A 14,612-nucleotide genomic window follows, 5' to 3' on the forward strand; every position below is an offset into this window, starting at 1 on the left:
AACCACCACTACGGACGACCCACACCGAGCATGGATATATGGGGGAGGATAAGAATATCCACTCCTTTGCAGGAGAGGGACAGATTTGGGATTCGAGAGTTGAATGAACAAAGAAATAATAAATTCCCATTGTCAAACCGCATGATACAGTCTGTTGAAGTTAATACCTGTGTTTGTCTGTGTTTCCCTCTCAGCCATATGGAAAGATTTTTTCTCTCCTCTTTTCCTCCTCATAATATCGTGTGGGTGTGTCAAGAGGGAGTGTTTGTTTATTGGGTTTCCTCATATAGCAGGTGGCTGAGGGATAATCCAGGTAAAGCCACTGCAAAGTGGCGGTGGAGGGATAGACGGAAGAAGAGGGAGGCGAGAGGGAGAAGGGGGGGTGGCCTTTTGCATAGACGACAAGGGCTAATTCTGGCCTCCTAATCCAAGTCCCATCCACCCTCCCCCGCGCTCGGTGAGGAGCAATTGACGCCCAGGTAGACGTATCTATCACGTACACACGTCGCACTTATTCCACTCAAGTTTACAGCATAAAGGGGGGAAAAGAGACAGGATCGTTAACCTCAGTGACCTGGACAGCTTCACTGGAGAATGTAGCTGCAGCCCTACAGCCAAGCAACAGTAAACGTCACCATGGGAGAAGCTCAAAAGGTAAGTGACCTGATTTTCAGGAACAGGATTTGAAAAACCACACTGGGAATTATTAACAGGCGGACTCCAAAAGCACGATGAGAAAACTGTTTTAGATGACTTGAGGTTGTTTGGGTGCAGCTTTGCTGTGTCAGGTGGATTATCTAAATTGCTCAGCTTGTTCTATATTGCCGTCATTATACTGTTCATCTAAAGGGAACCTCTAATGTTCTTTGATCTACATCCAAAGATACATACACCACAGTATCTCTCCCCTCAATCAAAAATATTTAAAGCTTCAATATCCACCTCTTTTGTCCGTGACATCCTATGATTGCACAACATTACAGACTAATCCCATTAAATAGTCCACCATCAAATGAATGGAGCTCTAATCGACACCAGAGCTTTTCCAAACAAAGAAAAAGACGCACTCTCACAGAAAAGGTTGTGCGAGCTACACAGGAAGGAAGACCAGGATCCAGAAACAGGAACTGGATGTAGTAGAAGGCATACAGTGGTAAACAGTGCTGTAAGAGGTGCTTTAACCTCAAATTGGAAAGAGGTCAGTGGGGTCAGTTTGCAGGTTTACAGCATGTCTGAAAAGTCATATTGTGCAGGATGTTCCAGACTCTTAAGAAGCATCTTGTCACATATGATATTCAGGTTTTCATGCCTTTGTATTAAACCAAAACCATATGCCCCCCCCCTCCCACCCTTGCAGGGCTTACTCTCTGTCATCGAGAAACTGAAGGGATCCACAGGTCAGGAGGTCAGAATAGTGCTGCTGGGGTTGGACAACGCAGGTAAGACCACCCTGCTGAAGAGCCTCGCCTCTGAGGATGTGAACACCATCACACCGACGCAGGTAAGACGTGCTTAAACACACACACACACACACACACACACATCGTGACCTTAAGTTAAGTCTCTTACTGTACGGCATTATAAATCAAGACGCACCACTGACTGATGCTTGCAGATCGTTTTGTTGTGCCCTTGGTTTAAATTAAATCATCTCAGCTGAGCCCCTTTTTAACAGCATCACGTCAGTGTATTTCAGATGAACAGGATGCGTCTGCCAGAAAAATGGTCTCCATGTTTCCCCTCTAAAGATCAATCTGTCTGAATCCTTGTGCAGAAACAGTGATACAAATGGAGGTCTTCTCTTTCATCAATGACCTTTTTTATTTTATTGGCACTTTAGCCCTATATTATATAAGGCAGGGGGATTTCATCTCATCTTGTGAGACCAGCTGGACCATCGCATATTGTCACTGAAAGTAATGGGAATCGGATGACCTTTGCTTGACACGCTGTGAAACGAAACGAGTGGTCATACAGCACCAACGCTTCGACCACCAACACTTCATTATTTCAGGATTTCCACCCCATTAAATAGTACCTTAAATTCCCTTTCTGCAGGAAACGAGCTTCCTGTTCTGCATCCTCTCAACACATTTTCGCAGAGCGTCCTAACATTATAGAGCTGTTCTTTTATCACCCTGCAGTGATGTGATTATCTAATGATTATCTAATTCCCTTGCATGACTCACAAGACATAGAGCAGATGTCCTGCCAGGTCCCGGGCGAGTGTGGCGGCTCATCAGCCCCGATGGGCAGCGAGGATGCTGTCCAGCATGACAAGTCACCACAAAGCTTAACCAGACTTGACACATAAACACACACACACACACACACACACACACACACACCACACTTGATCCTTCCAGTCTTATCCTCAGTTAGCCCTCGGGATAAAGTTGTTATACAACCTCGGCGAGGTGCAGCGTTATGAAAAACAGCGGCGGATTAATCATATGAGCACCTCCTCATCAGAGCGTATAGATCACATGATACGTCACACTCAATAACACAGATTCATTTCACCTCGGGGTCACGGCGGGGGTCACCGCCACAGGTGCTGCTCACTGGAATCGTGTTGAATGGAAGGCAGTGATTTGCAGGTGCAGTAACTCCAGCTTCGTGTTTTCACTTCAGGGCTTCAACGTAAAAAGTGTCGCCTCTCACGGCATGAAACTCAATGTTTGGGACATCGGAGGACAGAGGAAGATCAGGACCTTCTGGAAAAAGTACCTGGAGAACACAGACGTGTTGGTGAGTGACTAGATTCAAATCAATTCCCCTTTTCTCCTCATAAGATACATTTATTTCTGTATTTGGATGCCCGGTAGTGGTTGGAAGTGATCTGGAGGTCCAGAGAAGACACAAAAAGTGTACGCAGCAATAAACATCCACAACATTAAAGCATCACATGTATCCCCAAATGAAGCACTATTGTAGTAACTGTATGGGAGGATTCTTAAGTAGAACATGACAAGTTTGTCGTTTGTCATTCTGCGGCCAGAAGAACACGTTGTGTTTCCTTTTCAGCTCATTTTACTGTAACATTTGTATCTCCTTTCAGATTTATGTTATTGACAGTGCAGACAAAAAGCGCTTTGAGGAGACGGGACTGGTGAGCTGGACGATATTTTGGCATCAACATATAAACTCTGACACAAACCATAGCTAAACAACCAAAACCTGCCGACATGTGTGTGTGTGTGTGTGTGTGCAGGAGCTATCCGAGCTGATTGACGAGGAGAATCTGAAGGGTGTTCCAGTACTCATCTTTGCCAATAAGCAGGATCTGGCCACATCGTCACCAGCCAGTGAGATCGCTGAGGGACTCAACCTGCACACGTACCGGGACCGCGAGTGGCAGATCCAGGCCTGCTCGGCCGTGTCTGGGGAGGGAGTTCAGGTCAGACGTAGTGCCAGCCTCGACCCATTCATACCTCCGTGGCAGATATATGCGGTTGCTACATAGAAGATTTGATCCATCTCTTTGGCTTAATTTGATGGCTGATGTTGAAGCTTATTCTCATTTGTCCCACAGGATGGCATGAACTGGATTTGCAACAACATTGTGAATAAAAAGAAGTGAACCAGCGTCCCAGACAACACTGACCCGAGAGTCAGACAGCGACCCAGCATCACTTAAGGGGTGAAAGAAAATATGTCAATTCACTTATAAGCAACACACCTCAACTGTTACGCGCCCGTTCCCCTCAAAGATTTTAATCATTTTTTTCTTCAATTTATGTCATTTTTATGAATATTTTGCCAATTCAAAGACATTGTTAGGCACCTATCAATCAAAATGAGTGTTTCTGTCCCCTTTTCCCAAGCGATTATTGTCTGGTCAATCTGTGTACTTTCTTAAACACCAAGAAAGTGTGTAGCCGTGTAGGACTGTTGGGGACTATCATATACATAGACAAGAGCTGTGTGAGTGTATGTGTAAGTATGTGTTTTAAGATTTTTGAAAATAAAATAATTAGTTATTTCTGTTTCGTTTATTTTATTTTTCTATTTTTTAATTGTCTGTCGCCACCAGTAATCATATTCTTCATGAAGAAATCACAAATTGTCAAATTACAGTTTTTTTTAACCATCAGCAAACAGAAAACACGGGAATGTGACCCTTCCAGAGGAGTGAAACTACACGTTGATCCACTGCTGCCACAAAGGGAAGCACTCGCATTGTACTGTGAGAGGGAGACAAATTGAAAAGCCCGAGTGAGAGAGGGCAGCGTCCGCAACCCCTCGCATGGCACAGCAACATATCAAATCATCAAGGCCCAGCAGAGCAAACAGTGCAAGAAATCACACGGGGAGAGAATTGACTTCAGAGAGACTTTCTCCCATGTTTGTCTCTTACGTTAATTCTGGGATGATTGCGTAGCAAGCAAATGGTCTTACTTTTTGTGAGCAGCTTTTGTTCTGAGATGTGCAGCAAAGGTTGTGCAGAACATTGAAATTACAAAGAGATCTTCACCCACACATGGGTCACGTCTGTTGGGACGCTAGCGATTCAAAACTCCTCCAGGCTTGAAGGCCCAACCAGCCCTGTGGCCTGTTTTCACATAGTTGTGCTTTAGACTGACCTTGGTGTAGGCTAAATCCTCTATTCAGCCATTTTGGTTGGATTAAATGGATCTTTTTGTTTCCTTTGTCTGGAGCTGTAATTAACCATCTGAAAGCACTCCACATCACATCAGCTGGCATGCCTTGTTTTGTGATCTACCCTACTTGAAATCACACTAATGAATACTTTTCCTTTTTTATAAATTTGCCTGGTATTTATTAGAGGTTCTATAAAAAACACAAACAGCATGCTGGTTTGCACGCTAAAATGAATGGATATCTCCATGGCAACGCAAATTTGGTGCAAGTACTAAAACATTTTTTTCTGTTGAGCGAGCCCAGCGGGGGATGTGGGACCAATTACAACTTGTAGTAAAGGATCATTATGGCTGTTTGAAGGAGACCAGATGAAAGGAGCTGGTGTGGAGCTGATTTGCTTGCAGCATTGTGCTGTTCAGGGCTTCTTCTTCTTCTTCTACCAACAGGTGGCAGTATTAGAGAGCCTGATTCATCTCAGGGCTGCTCTTTACAAATAACTCATCCAATTCCTCCAATTGTTGTCCAAAGCTCATCTTTGTTCAAGCAGAAGCTTTTTATTGCACAGCTTCAGAACAATATTACATAAAGATGTTTTTCTGTAAGACATATAAACCACAAGTGACTAATTTCAACCTAATCTGTTAACACCTGCTATTATCTCCATTTGTACACAATAGAACTGATTCTTAATCCTAAAGTGATGTGATGTCACTTCAATGTAAGTGGTCGCTCACCATGTGTTGCCATGGCAACCCTCCCTGTCATTTGGGGTCTACCAGCCACCTCTCTTTTTCACTCCAGCCTCCCCTCTCTTGTCCTCCATTTCTTTCATTTTCCCAAGCTCTGCTCATCAAAAGAAAGCCTGCTCAGAGAGCCTGGACAACCGCCCTATCCAGGTATGAACAAAAGACACGTCTGTGTATGGTTGTCAAGGTAACAGATAATTAACCTGCCTAAAAGCAGCTGGTTAATTGGATTTATTTATGTTTCTAAAATGTATTTATTTAATTATTTTACCGAAATCTGCAATGTCATTACTGCTCACGCTGTTGCTCTCGTCTGTTCTTGACAACACCTGGATTTACTCCTCCTGAACAACCATTACGACCTTATCTCAACAAGGTGATTTTTAGTCTGTGAATGTGGTTTACCAAAGTAGACTTTTGTTTCACCCTCCAGGCTGCAGAGAGTATATTCTTGTCGCCGAGGACTCCCATCATGCCGGAAGGCGACCACTTGCCCTCCATGAAGCCTCCTTCTACCAGTTTCAATGCTTCTGTGACGACCTGTGGCCCCGTGACCACCACCACACTGCTCCCGTGGGATGAGGTGCACCTGCAGGGGCACACCATCCTGATTGTGGTCATCTTTAGTGTGGTCTGCTTCCTGCTCCTGTTCGCCTTCCTCTACGCCTTCTGCTTCCATTGCTCCATCGACCCGATCGCTAAAGACTCACACACAGCCAATGGATCCAGCCAAGACCGCGAGGACGCCACCTATAGGTGCAGTTCCTCCGATAACCAGCCAGTGGAGAACATTGTCTGAGAGGGACACTTGACTTGGGATTAACAGATTTTCGACTGTCTCTTTCTGTCAGGATGAGACTAGTTTTGTTCTGGTGGGATGTACCGATGTGTGGCAGCGCCACTTACCTTTCTTCCAACAAGGCATGAAATCTGAGATGTAGCTTTAAGTCCCATGTGGACTTGTTACTGTGCAAGATCAATGATTGAACAGCTAATGGGTTTCCCACAATAGATAATTACTAAAATACAGTTGGGATGCCTTTTGAAGCTAAAACACAAGGGAATTATGTAAGGGTGCAGGTGCACAAGAATGTATTTCACAATAATAACATATCCATGGGGAAATGTATTCAACAAATGCAAATGTAAATGTGATGCTGACTGCCAGTGCCTTTGAGTGGGAAGACAAATAAAAACAACAGAACCCACATGCGGCACAGCCGCCTGCTGGCTTTATTTTCACTGAGGATGACAAGCGCTCACGTTGTGCCGTGGCTGCGTATTTGACGAGACTGATAGAACAATGAGTCCAGACGTGTATGATGAAGGAGAGGACGGCATGAAATGAGCAAATCTACGATGTGCTGCAGAACCAACAGGAAATTACAGAGCTGGTGTGTCCAGCTGGACCACGTGGCAGTGACCACTTCTCTGTGTTAAGACATGTTGTGAATAACAGTGAAGTTAACAATTCAATTCAATTCATTTTATTTTGTACAGCCCAAAATCGCAAATTACAAATTTGCCTCAGAGGGCTTTACAGTCTGTACACATGCAACATCCTCTAACACTGCGATGTATTTCTGTAGAGTCCGAGCTAAGTAAGCAATGCTGATTTAACACCACGCGAGGCCACTAGAAAGTCTAAGCGTTACAGACTAGGCCATGTACAAACAACACTTTATTAGAGATTGTAAATGCATCACCACAAGGATGCCAAAAATATCTGCGAAACCGGCATTGCTATCTGGCATTTATGTTGAAAAGCCAGCGTCTGCCTGGCTCATGACACGGAGCACGTGGTGCTCTTGGAGCAGTGGGAGTCGCAGGAGCTGTCAGGGGAGGCAATGACGGAGTCCACGCCGTCAGACTCGGGGGAGACCAGTTCCAGCTGAGCGTGTTGGAGATCGTCCTGCAAGGCCTCCTTATAGTGGGGCTGGGGAAGGAATCGTGCATTTAATCGCATCAACTATTACAAAGTAAACAAGTTGAAATTAAATCAGAGTCATTGAAAGTCCAGAAATGTTGGCAGCAATAATTCCCACTCACCTTGTGAACAGACATCTCCTCCACCCGGCACCGAGCCAGCGACACCTCCAGATCATGGCCTGAAATCTCCATCTTGCGATGAGAGTGAAGAGATTTCACGTCATTCTCGTTCTGCCCCGCCGCCATTGAGGAACCCTGGGGGCAAACATTCTGGGAATAAGAGATGATGGTGATGATCACGGCGGCAATGAATCCGATTAGAGAGTAAACCGTCCACGGGCGGCCTGGTTGATTTCTTACCACTCCCTCCTTATCACCTTTGGCCTCGGGGCTTGAAATGTCGACCTTACTGATCGTGTGGGTCTCAAACTGAGGACACGCTGCCTGAGCATTCCCGTCTTTGTCCCTCTTTCCTTTCAGCCAGTAGGTCTCAATTTCAACATTCCCCTGCAATGGACAAGGAGAAAAAATTAGAATAAGCTTTGGAAGTATATGCACAAATATTCAAAGGCATGTGCTCAAAGGGCCAATTACTGTTGATGAGATGGAGTCAAATTACAGTTGGCAGATTCCTATAATCAGAATACCCTGATGAAAAATGAGGTGGTCTTGCATTCCTGAGATTTTCAACTGCAATCAGCTGCCTTAGAAACCTTTGGGAGTAACTTTTCTGGAATTATCAGTGAACGTGCAGCCTCAAAGTCAGACCCAGTAATACAACAGATTAAGGTTAATCAACAAGCAAGCCACAATTATGAGCTCTGAGTATGAAGTTTGACTTCCCCGAGTCAAAGGATTGGGAGTTATTATCATTTAATGTAGTCCAAAGATTTACAAGAAATTCGCAAATTACAGTCTCAATACTGTTTCAAATAGCTAATGTATGATATTGTGCAGATGGCATGTAATTTACTGCTTTAATTGGAGCGGATCAGAACACTCTGAGCTCCATCCTGACAGTCTGTTGGTCATATCAGCGACACCAAATCATTTTAGGGAAGATAATTCATGTGGTGAATGCAGCTGCTTTGGCGGCAGCTTGGACCTCTGACCTTGATGGTGATGGTGCCCCTCCTTTCAAAGATAAAGTGACTTCCTTTCAGGTGCTCGTAGGTGGCGCTGCTGAGCTGAATGTGCATTTCCTGAATCAGATGAAGGAAGGCCGGGCAGTTACAACAAAAGCACAGAGCGCTCTTTCTTGAGTCGTCATAGCGACGGACTTAGCAAGCTGACCTTTCCATTGCTCTCCATGGCTGATGCAGTATGGACCGTGTCCCCGTGCAGTCCGTAACGTGGCATTTTATGTCCCACCACACCTGCCACAACCATCCCAGAGTGGATCCCTGCAGCCAGAACAACATGTTCCTTCACTCAATCAAGGGACGGACGCGGCCACTCACACAAAGTCTTCCCGTGTCCTACGCACCGACACGAATCTGTATGTGGTTTCCGTTAGAAGGGTCTTTCAGGTGATCTATGGAGCGCACCATGTCCAGGGCCATGTCACAGATGTTGTGCGCGTGATACTTTGTCTTCTCCGGAGCCCCGGCTACCACCATGTAGGCATCTCCGATGGTCTCCACCTGCAAATGGGAGGAGCAACAGCTCTCATACAGCAGCACATGTAGAGAACGTGGACCTATGGAAGACAAAGGGGGATCGACGCACAGACCTTGAAGACGCGGTGCTTCTCGCTGAGCGTGTCAAACAGCGTGTACATGGTGTTCAGCATGGAGACCACCTGCATCGGAGTGATGTGGCTGCAGATGCGTGTGAATCCCACGACGTCGCTGAAAAGAATGGTCACATCTGGAAACACCTGGGTGAGAAAAAACAAGATGCTGATGGGCATGTTGATACAGTGCACAAACACACACGGGTGAGTCATTCCTTCACAGGCCAAATGTCATATCTGCACTGTGATGCATCAAGAGGTCACTATTGATTTTCCTGAATGTTCCCATAGCAGAAAGTCTCAAAAAGTAAAACGCTTTGTGAAAGTGAGTGTTCAAGTATCACTCACTATCTACACTAAGCAACGGAAAAAACCTGAATACCAGATGAGTCATGGATGCAAAAATAAACCCTTTAATCATTGAGTCAATGTTTGCTTTTTCAGTGCACATGAGTTACTTAAAAAGACTGGCATGTCTGTATTTGTCTCTTTTATCTGTAGGAGCCAGTGTGAAGCACTTTGGCTTGGTTAAAAAAAAGAAAAACACTGGAAACGGTTCATCCTGTAAACAAGTAGCCTGGCACCTTTTTAGCTCCACGTGGCCTTTGCTCCAGAGCCGGGCTCGCTGTTCCCCTCTGTTTCCAGTCTCTAAACCGATCTCACCACCAGATGTTCTTCACATTCACTGGACGGCTACGAGCGGTATCAATCTCCTCATCCAATTTTCCACAATTTAAAATGGGTGTTTCAGAAAGCAGCAAAGACTGAAAAGGTTGCTTCTGTGTGTCAAACTATATCTATTCTATATCTATATCTAACTCTATTCAGAATGTATATATATATATGTGTGTATGGTAGCTATGATCCAGACCTCACAAGTGTTCACAGCCGGCTCTCCTTTGCGCAGCCTCTTTGCCACCGGCTTGGGAATCATTCTGTACAGGAGGTCATCCGTCTTCTTCATCTCATAGTCCAACATCTTCATGCTCTCCTCTAGCTTACTGGATTTCTTTTGCTCCTGTGTTCAAAAGGGGAAATATAACAGAGAGAAGTTTGTGTCTTTTTCTTTCATCTCATGAGTGCAGGCGATGATACTTTCCAAGTGACAAGCGAGCTGATCACGCGTGTAAAATGAGGCCAAACGTTGTCGGTGTGAACCTGTATGAGAGCTCTCTTCAGCTCCTCCGACTGCTGTGTGCCCGCCAGCACCAGGTCTCTGCTGGAGTCGTGCATGCTCAGGTCATTGATGTACAGGCCGGTCTTGAACATGGCACTCAGACTCTCCATTCTAGACACACACACACGCACACAGTTACAAAAACACACCATAGCACTGATAATACCTATATATGGACTAAAGCGGTGTATTCGGAAATAAGAATAGCAAAATATATAAAAGGCTAACAATTAAAGGACAATGGTTCTGAGAGAAGTTATTTTCAATTTCCAAGAGCATAAATAATGTAAGCCGTGTGATGTTGCATTCGACATTTGAGGAGTTTAGTCAATGCAGACATAAGGGCATTCACTGGCAAAGTTTGAGACGAGGAGGGGGCTGTTTTGGTAATGTACTGCGAGGAAAACACTCTTAGTTGCAAATGGGTTTCCATTAGGCTCACAAGAGCAGCACTGTCTGATTACAAGCTAATTAGCAGCTCATTTCATGCATGGTAACAAGTGCTGTTAGAATGGGCCCCTGATTTGATTCACTGCCCAGGCTTTTATTTCTAGCCTTCTAATTCAGTTAAGCTCTTGCAGCTTTTTATTTTTCAGCCACAGCTTTTCTTTGTGGATATCCGTGTCTGTGGATGTGCGCGTGTGTTTGCGGGCCTTACACAGGAGTTCCCAGGAAGATGATGGACTCCCACTCGGGCATGTATCTCATTTGTCCCTTCAGTTTTAGGCAACGGCTCCCATCGCCCCAGCTCTCCATCGCGTTGGCACTGTTACCGTCTGAATGAGGACAACCAACGAGACAACATTGTTCAGATGCAGATTCTGACTACACTTTGTTACACTTTAGAATATTCAACTATTTGGGAAACGCAAAATCCATAACCCATATGTGTATGTTCAGTATGGACCTGCAGCCTGCAGGGGTTTAGCGTAAGCTCAGCTGACCTCACTCTGTCTTAAGTCGAAGACAATGAACGCTTGTGCTGGGCTAATTCTGAGATGAAAAACAGTGACTTCCTGGTTGCCTGGCAGCCGCACGCAAAAGAGGAAGTATTGAGGAAGTATTTGGACCCAGTCAAGAGCGAGCCCCCCCACCCATAAATTCATAAATTGTCTCCTTTTCACTTGCATTTGGGCCTTTGAGCAGACCCAGGCTAACCTGATGCTAAGCTTAGCTAACTGGCTGCTGGCTAGAGCTACTTCTTGAAGTGGCGTCCCATCAGCTCACAACCTCCCAAGAAGAAGGGCAATGAGCTTATTTTCTCAGGTCTTGTCTTTTAACAGTTAGGTATTACCTTTGAAATCGTCTCCGATGATTGACTGGAAAGCCATGAGCTCCACATCTACGTCAGCAGAGCGATTGGCATTTTCATAGTCAGAATCTGTGGAAAAAAAGGGGTAGACTGTTGGAGCAGTAAACTTTCATATTCCCCCCTGCCAATGACAACGAGGGCCTCCAGATTAGATCAATTTAAGTTGCATCAAAGCATCAAACAGATCCAATTATGCAACTGCAAGACCTTCTGACCTCTCAACTTCCATTTAGCAGTGTTTTACTGCATACCTGCTCGTTGTATTTTAATCAACTAAACTGAAATTCAGTCTCTTGCATGTGTCGACATTTCAGTCCAGGCCCACCAGAACCAACCCTGCTTCTTACTCTGGATTCGGTTGTGAAGGTTCCTCTCTCTTTTCACAGGCTCCTTGGACATGATCTCAAACAGGTTGTTGGGGTGGGAGATGATCTGTAAACGGATTTCAGAGACAGTATTATGTTATTATTATTATTAATATTTTTATTATTATGTTCAAAGCGGGATGTCTTACCATGCTCCAGGATAACTCCACTAGGGGGCGAGCCAGCAAGAAAGCATCATTGATCTTCTTTCCATCCAGATCAGGGAAGACAGTGGCCAGGCCCGAGCCCACGTTATGCACCACCATGTCCTAAAGAGTCCAACCATTGCAGTGACCATTATTCATTTAAGGCTTCATCTCATTCGGTAGGTCGGGTCACGGATGTTGCTCAATAGGATTACCTGTCTGAAGACAATGTTAAAGGGGAAGACCTCAAAGAAGAAGTCGGAGGTAATGGGCAAGATTTCCTGCTCTTCCTCATCCTCCTTCATGATGTAACGATAGGCTGAGTTGTCAAAGTTCAGCCTGCACAAACACACACGAGTCATATAAACTGCAGTGGGATAAGTTATTTTACTTTAATTAATGTTCCAACACAACACGGTACAAAATATTTCGCTCACAGAAGTAAACAAGCATTATCAGGAAATTGTATTTTTATTCTGCATTGATATTATTATAGATCTCTCATTATGAGATTCATTCATGTTTGGTTTTGTGAAAAGTAGGACATGAGATGGAAATACTTCTACTACTTCAGACCTGCACTTATATACTCTTGAATAAATGTACCTTAGTTAACAGTTTTGTATGTGTGTGTGTGTGTGGGTATGTGTGTACCTCATGGTGACATGGGAGTAGTCTCCGACCATCTGCTCAGACAGCACCTCCACATGGATGTCGGTGTCGTAGAACTGCTTCCCCATCTGCCTCAGCTGACCCATGGCGTAGTGCAGGTAGCCTTTGCGCTTGCTCCTGCCGGTGGCGCAGAGAGACAATTCGATATGAGTCCGAGAGAAATGAATGGCACGGTTTTGATGGTCTATGCATGGCCCTCCTTCTCCCGGCCTGGACCTGTAGTGGAGGGTGACTCCGGTGGCCGACTCCTCCTGGCAGAAGAAGGTCGGAGGCTGCACCTTTGGGTAGCTGAAGCGCAGGTACTCGTGGAGATTGTCCAGGCCATTGACAAAGTCACGAACATGGCGGCCCAGCACCTGAAGGTGGAGACAGATGGTGAGGGTGGAGTTGTGTTTTTGAAGAGTTTGCTATACCTTGTTTAATTATACTTTTAAAGGTAAACTGCACTAATTAAACACCATCAGGGTTATTTTGGCTTGTGTCTTGGGACAAAAGGATGAGCGCTTTTTAAACTTTAATCAAATCAGGAAATCTGGCTCTTGGCTGCTGAGATTTGAACGATTCTTAACCGATTTGTACATCAGTTACATCCTTATTCAATAATAAGACACAATATGATATATGAGAGACTAAGAAAAATCTTTCAGTGACACAATAGCTGTTTCAAGGACCCACAGCGCACTGGCTCGCTAGTACTATTCTCACACATCTAACAACAGACAGCTTGAGTCTGAGTATTTTCTTTCACCTTGAGGATCCTGTCATAGCCGTACTTCCCAACAAAGCCCAGGAAGTAGACACCCCAGGAGTTCATCAGCTCGTTGTAGGGCGTGCCTGTCACTCCACTGGCAGCCTTCGCTATACGGGGAATCACACTCTCACTATACACCTGAGGACACACACACATATATACACACATTTAGTACTTCTCTTGCCACCAGGACTATGAAGCTCAGACAAAGTGACAAAAGCTGAAGTCAGATTGACTTGGATGCAGCGGGCCCGCCTCTCAAACAGATTTGACTACGCAGTATTTCGTTATTCCTCTGGGAGAACGTACCTGGTGGGTGACAAAAGAGTGTAACCTGACATCTGCTCTTTCTCTGACCAGCTTCCACACGTCGTCCCCGTACGACTCTTTGATGAAGTCGTGAAGACTCTCACACAGCAGCCCGTACATTGCGCCTCTTTGGATTGGCGCTCAAACCGACGGATTGACTTCCAACAGCCCTCCCAAAGGCTCCTGCAAGCGAGTGGGAAAGGTTCAGAATGATCGGTGCTGCGGCATGAATATCAACGCGTTCCTCCATGAAGCTAAAAAAGCTATGTGCGGGGCACTTTTGCGTATCAACACTACCTGTCGAGTTTTGAACTTCCTCCCTCCTGTCCTTCCCACAAGCTATCTAGCGCAGGTTTCATCTGAAGGCCAACAGGGCCAACGGTCTTAAAGGTGTCGTAATCACACAGGCCCTTGAGTCTGAATGGGTCTCTTTTGTCGGCTGTCAGCGCCTGGTGGCTTTGCTCCTCTCTCTGCGTGACATGAACACACTGCACCTCTCAGACCCAGGTGACACGAGTCACAAGAACTTGGCCCGTGTTAGTGAACTTGTTATTGTCCTTTTTAAGCAAATCGCGACACCTGTCATAAAAATCCTCATTGGTGATGGACTGCAATAAGAAATATAGGTTAGGAATGAAATGGAGGGGACGGGTCGATAGTAAACACTAAAGCTCAGTTGGATAACGCGCCACACAAAAGCTTTTCGACTCCTGGAGTTTGTTTTTATGAATCAAATACGCTTTTTTTTAAACTGAGCCAGTCTCCAATAAACATTTAATGGGCAGAAACCTTTCAACTTCTATTGTGTATTTGGAGGTTTCGTTCTGTGACTCAGGATGACTCCACATTTTCTTTCGGATGCCGA

At 45.1% G+C, this 14,612-nt stretch overlaps 2 protein-coding genes across 2 annotated transcripts; one reads left to right on the forward strand and one right to left on the reverse strand.

Annotated features, from left to right (window-relative positions):
- The first annotated feature begins 372 nt into the window (after positions 1–372).
- On the forward strand, positions 373–3,930 carry arl3l1 (ADP ribosylation factor like GTPase 3, like 1). The gene is made up of 6 exons (XM_037461793.2): positions 373–654; positions 1,358–1,501; positions 2,635–2,751; positions 3,062–3,112; positions 3,215–3,400; positions 3,536–3,930. Exons 1-6 carry the CDS (start codon positions 637–639, stop codon positions 3,581–3,583), a joined length of 564 nt encoding a protein of 187 aa, XP_037317690.1. The 5' UTR covers positions 373–636; the 3' UTR covers positions 3,584–3,930.
- A 2,892-nt stretch (positions 3,931–6,822) lies between these two features.
- On the reverse strand, positions 6,823–14,156 carry LOC119211127 (soluble guanylate cyclase 88E-like). The gene is made up of 19 exons (XM_037461785.2): positions 14,045–14,156; positions 13,748–13,930; positions 13,436–13,576; positions 12,904–13,043; positions 12,670–12,804; positions 12,231–12,354; positions 12,019–12,138; positions 11,852–11,936; positions 11,487–11,573; positions 10,851–10,968; positions 10,174–10,303; positions 9,887–10,033; positions 9,013–9,159; positions 8,767–8,923; positions 8,574–8,683; positions 8,393–8,482; positions 7,641–7,787; positions 7,401–7,535; positions 6,823–7,287 (listed from the first exon to the last, which is right to left on the reverse strand). Exons 2-19 carry the CDS (start codon positions 13,865–13,867, stop codon positions 7,135–7,137), a joined length of 2,286 nt encoding a protein of 761 aa, XP_037317682.2. The 5' UTR covers positions 13,868–13,930; positions 14,045–14,156; the 3' UTR covers positions 6,823–7,134.
- Positions 14,157–14,612: the final 456 nt, after the last annotated feature.

The sequence above is a fragment of the Pungitius pungitius genome, chromosome 2 (genome assembly GCF_949316345.1).
Source record: "Pungitius pungitius chromosome 2, fPunPun2.1, whole genome shotgun sequence".
In the NCBI taxonomy this organism is placed as follows: Eukaryota; Metazoa; Chordata; class Actinopteri; order Perciformes; family Gasterosteidae; genus Pungitius; species Pungitius pungitius.

Excerpts from the sequence above, each read along its gene's own strand:
- LOC119211127 (XM_037461785.2), bottom strand. The coding sequence starts at position 13,867 with ATGTACGGGCTGCTGTGTGAGAGTCTTCACGACTTCATCAAAGAGTCG. Across the intron at positions 10,034-10,173 it reads TGAAGAGAGCTCTCATACAG|GAGCAAAAGAAATCCAGTAA; the intron begins GTTCACACCGAC and ends TTTTGAACACAG. Across the intron at positions 9,160-9,886 it reads CGGCTGTGAACACTTGTGAG|GTGTTTCCAGATGTGACCAT; the intron begins GTCTGGATCATA and ends TTTCTCACCCAG.
- arl3l1 (XM_037461793.2), top strand. Across the intron at positions 1,502-2,634 it reads ACACCATCACACCGACGCAG|GGCTTCAACGTAAAAAGTGT; the intron begins GTAAGACGTGCT and ends TTTTCACTTCAG. Across the intron at positions 2,752-3,061 it reads TGGAGAACACAGACGTGTTG|ATTTATGTTATTGACAGTGC; the intron begins GTGAGTGACTAG and ends ATCTCCTTTCAG.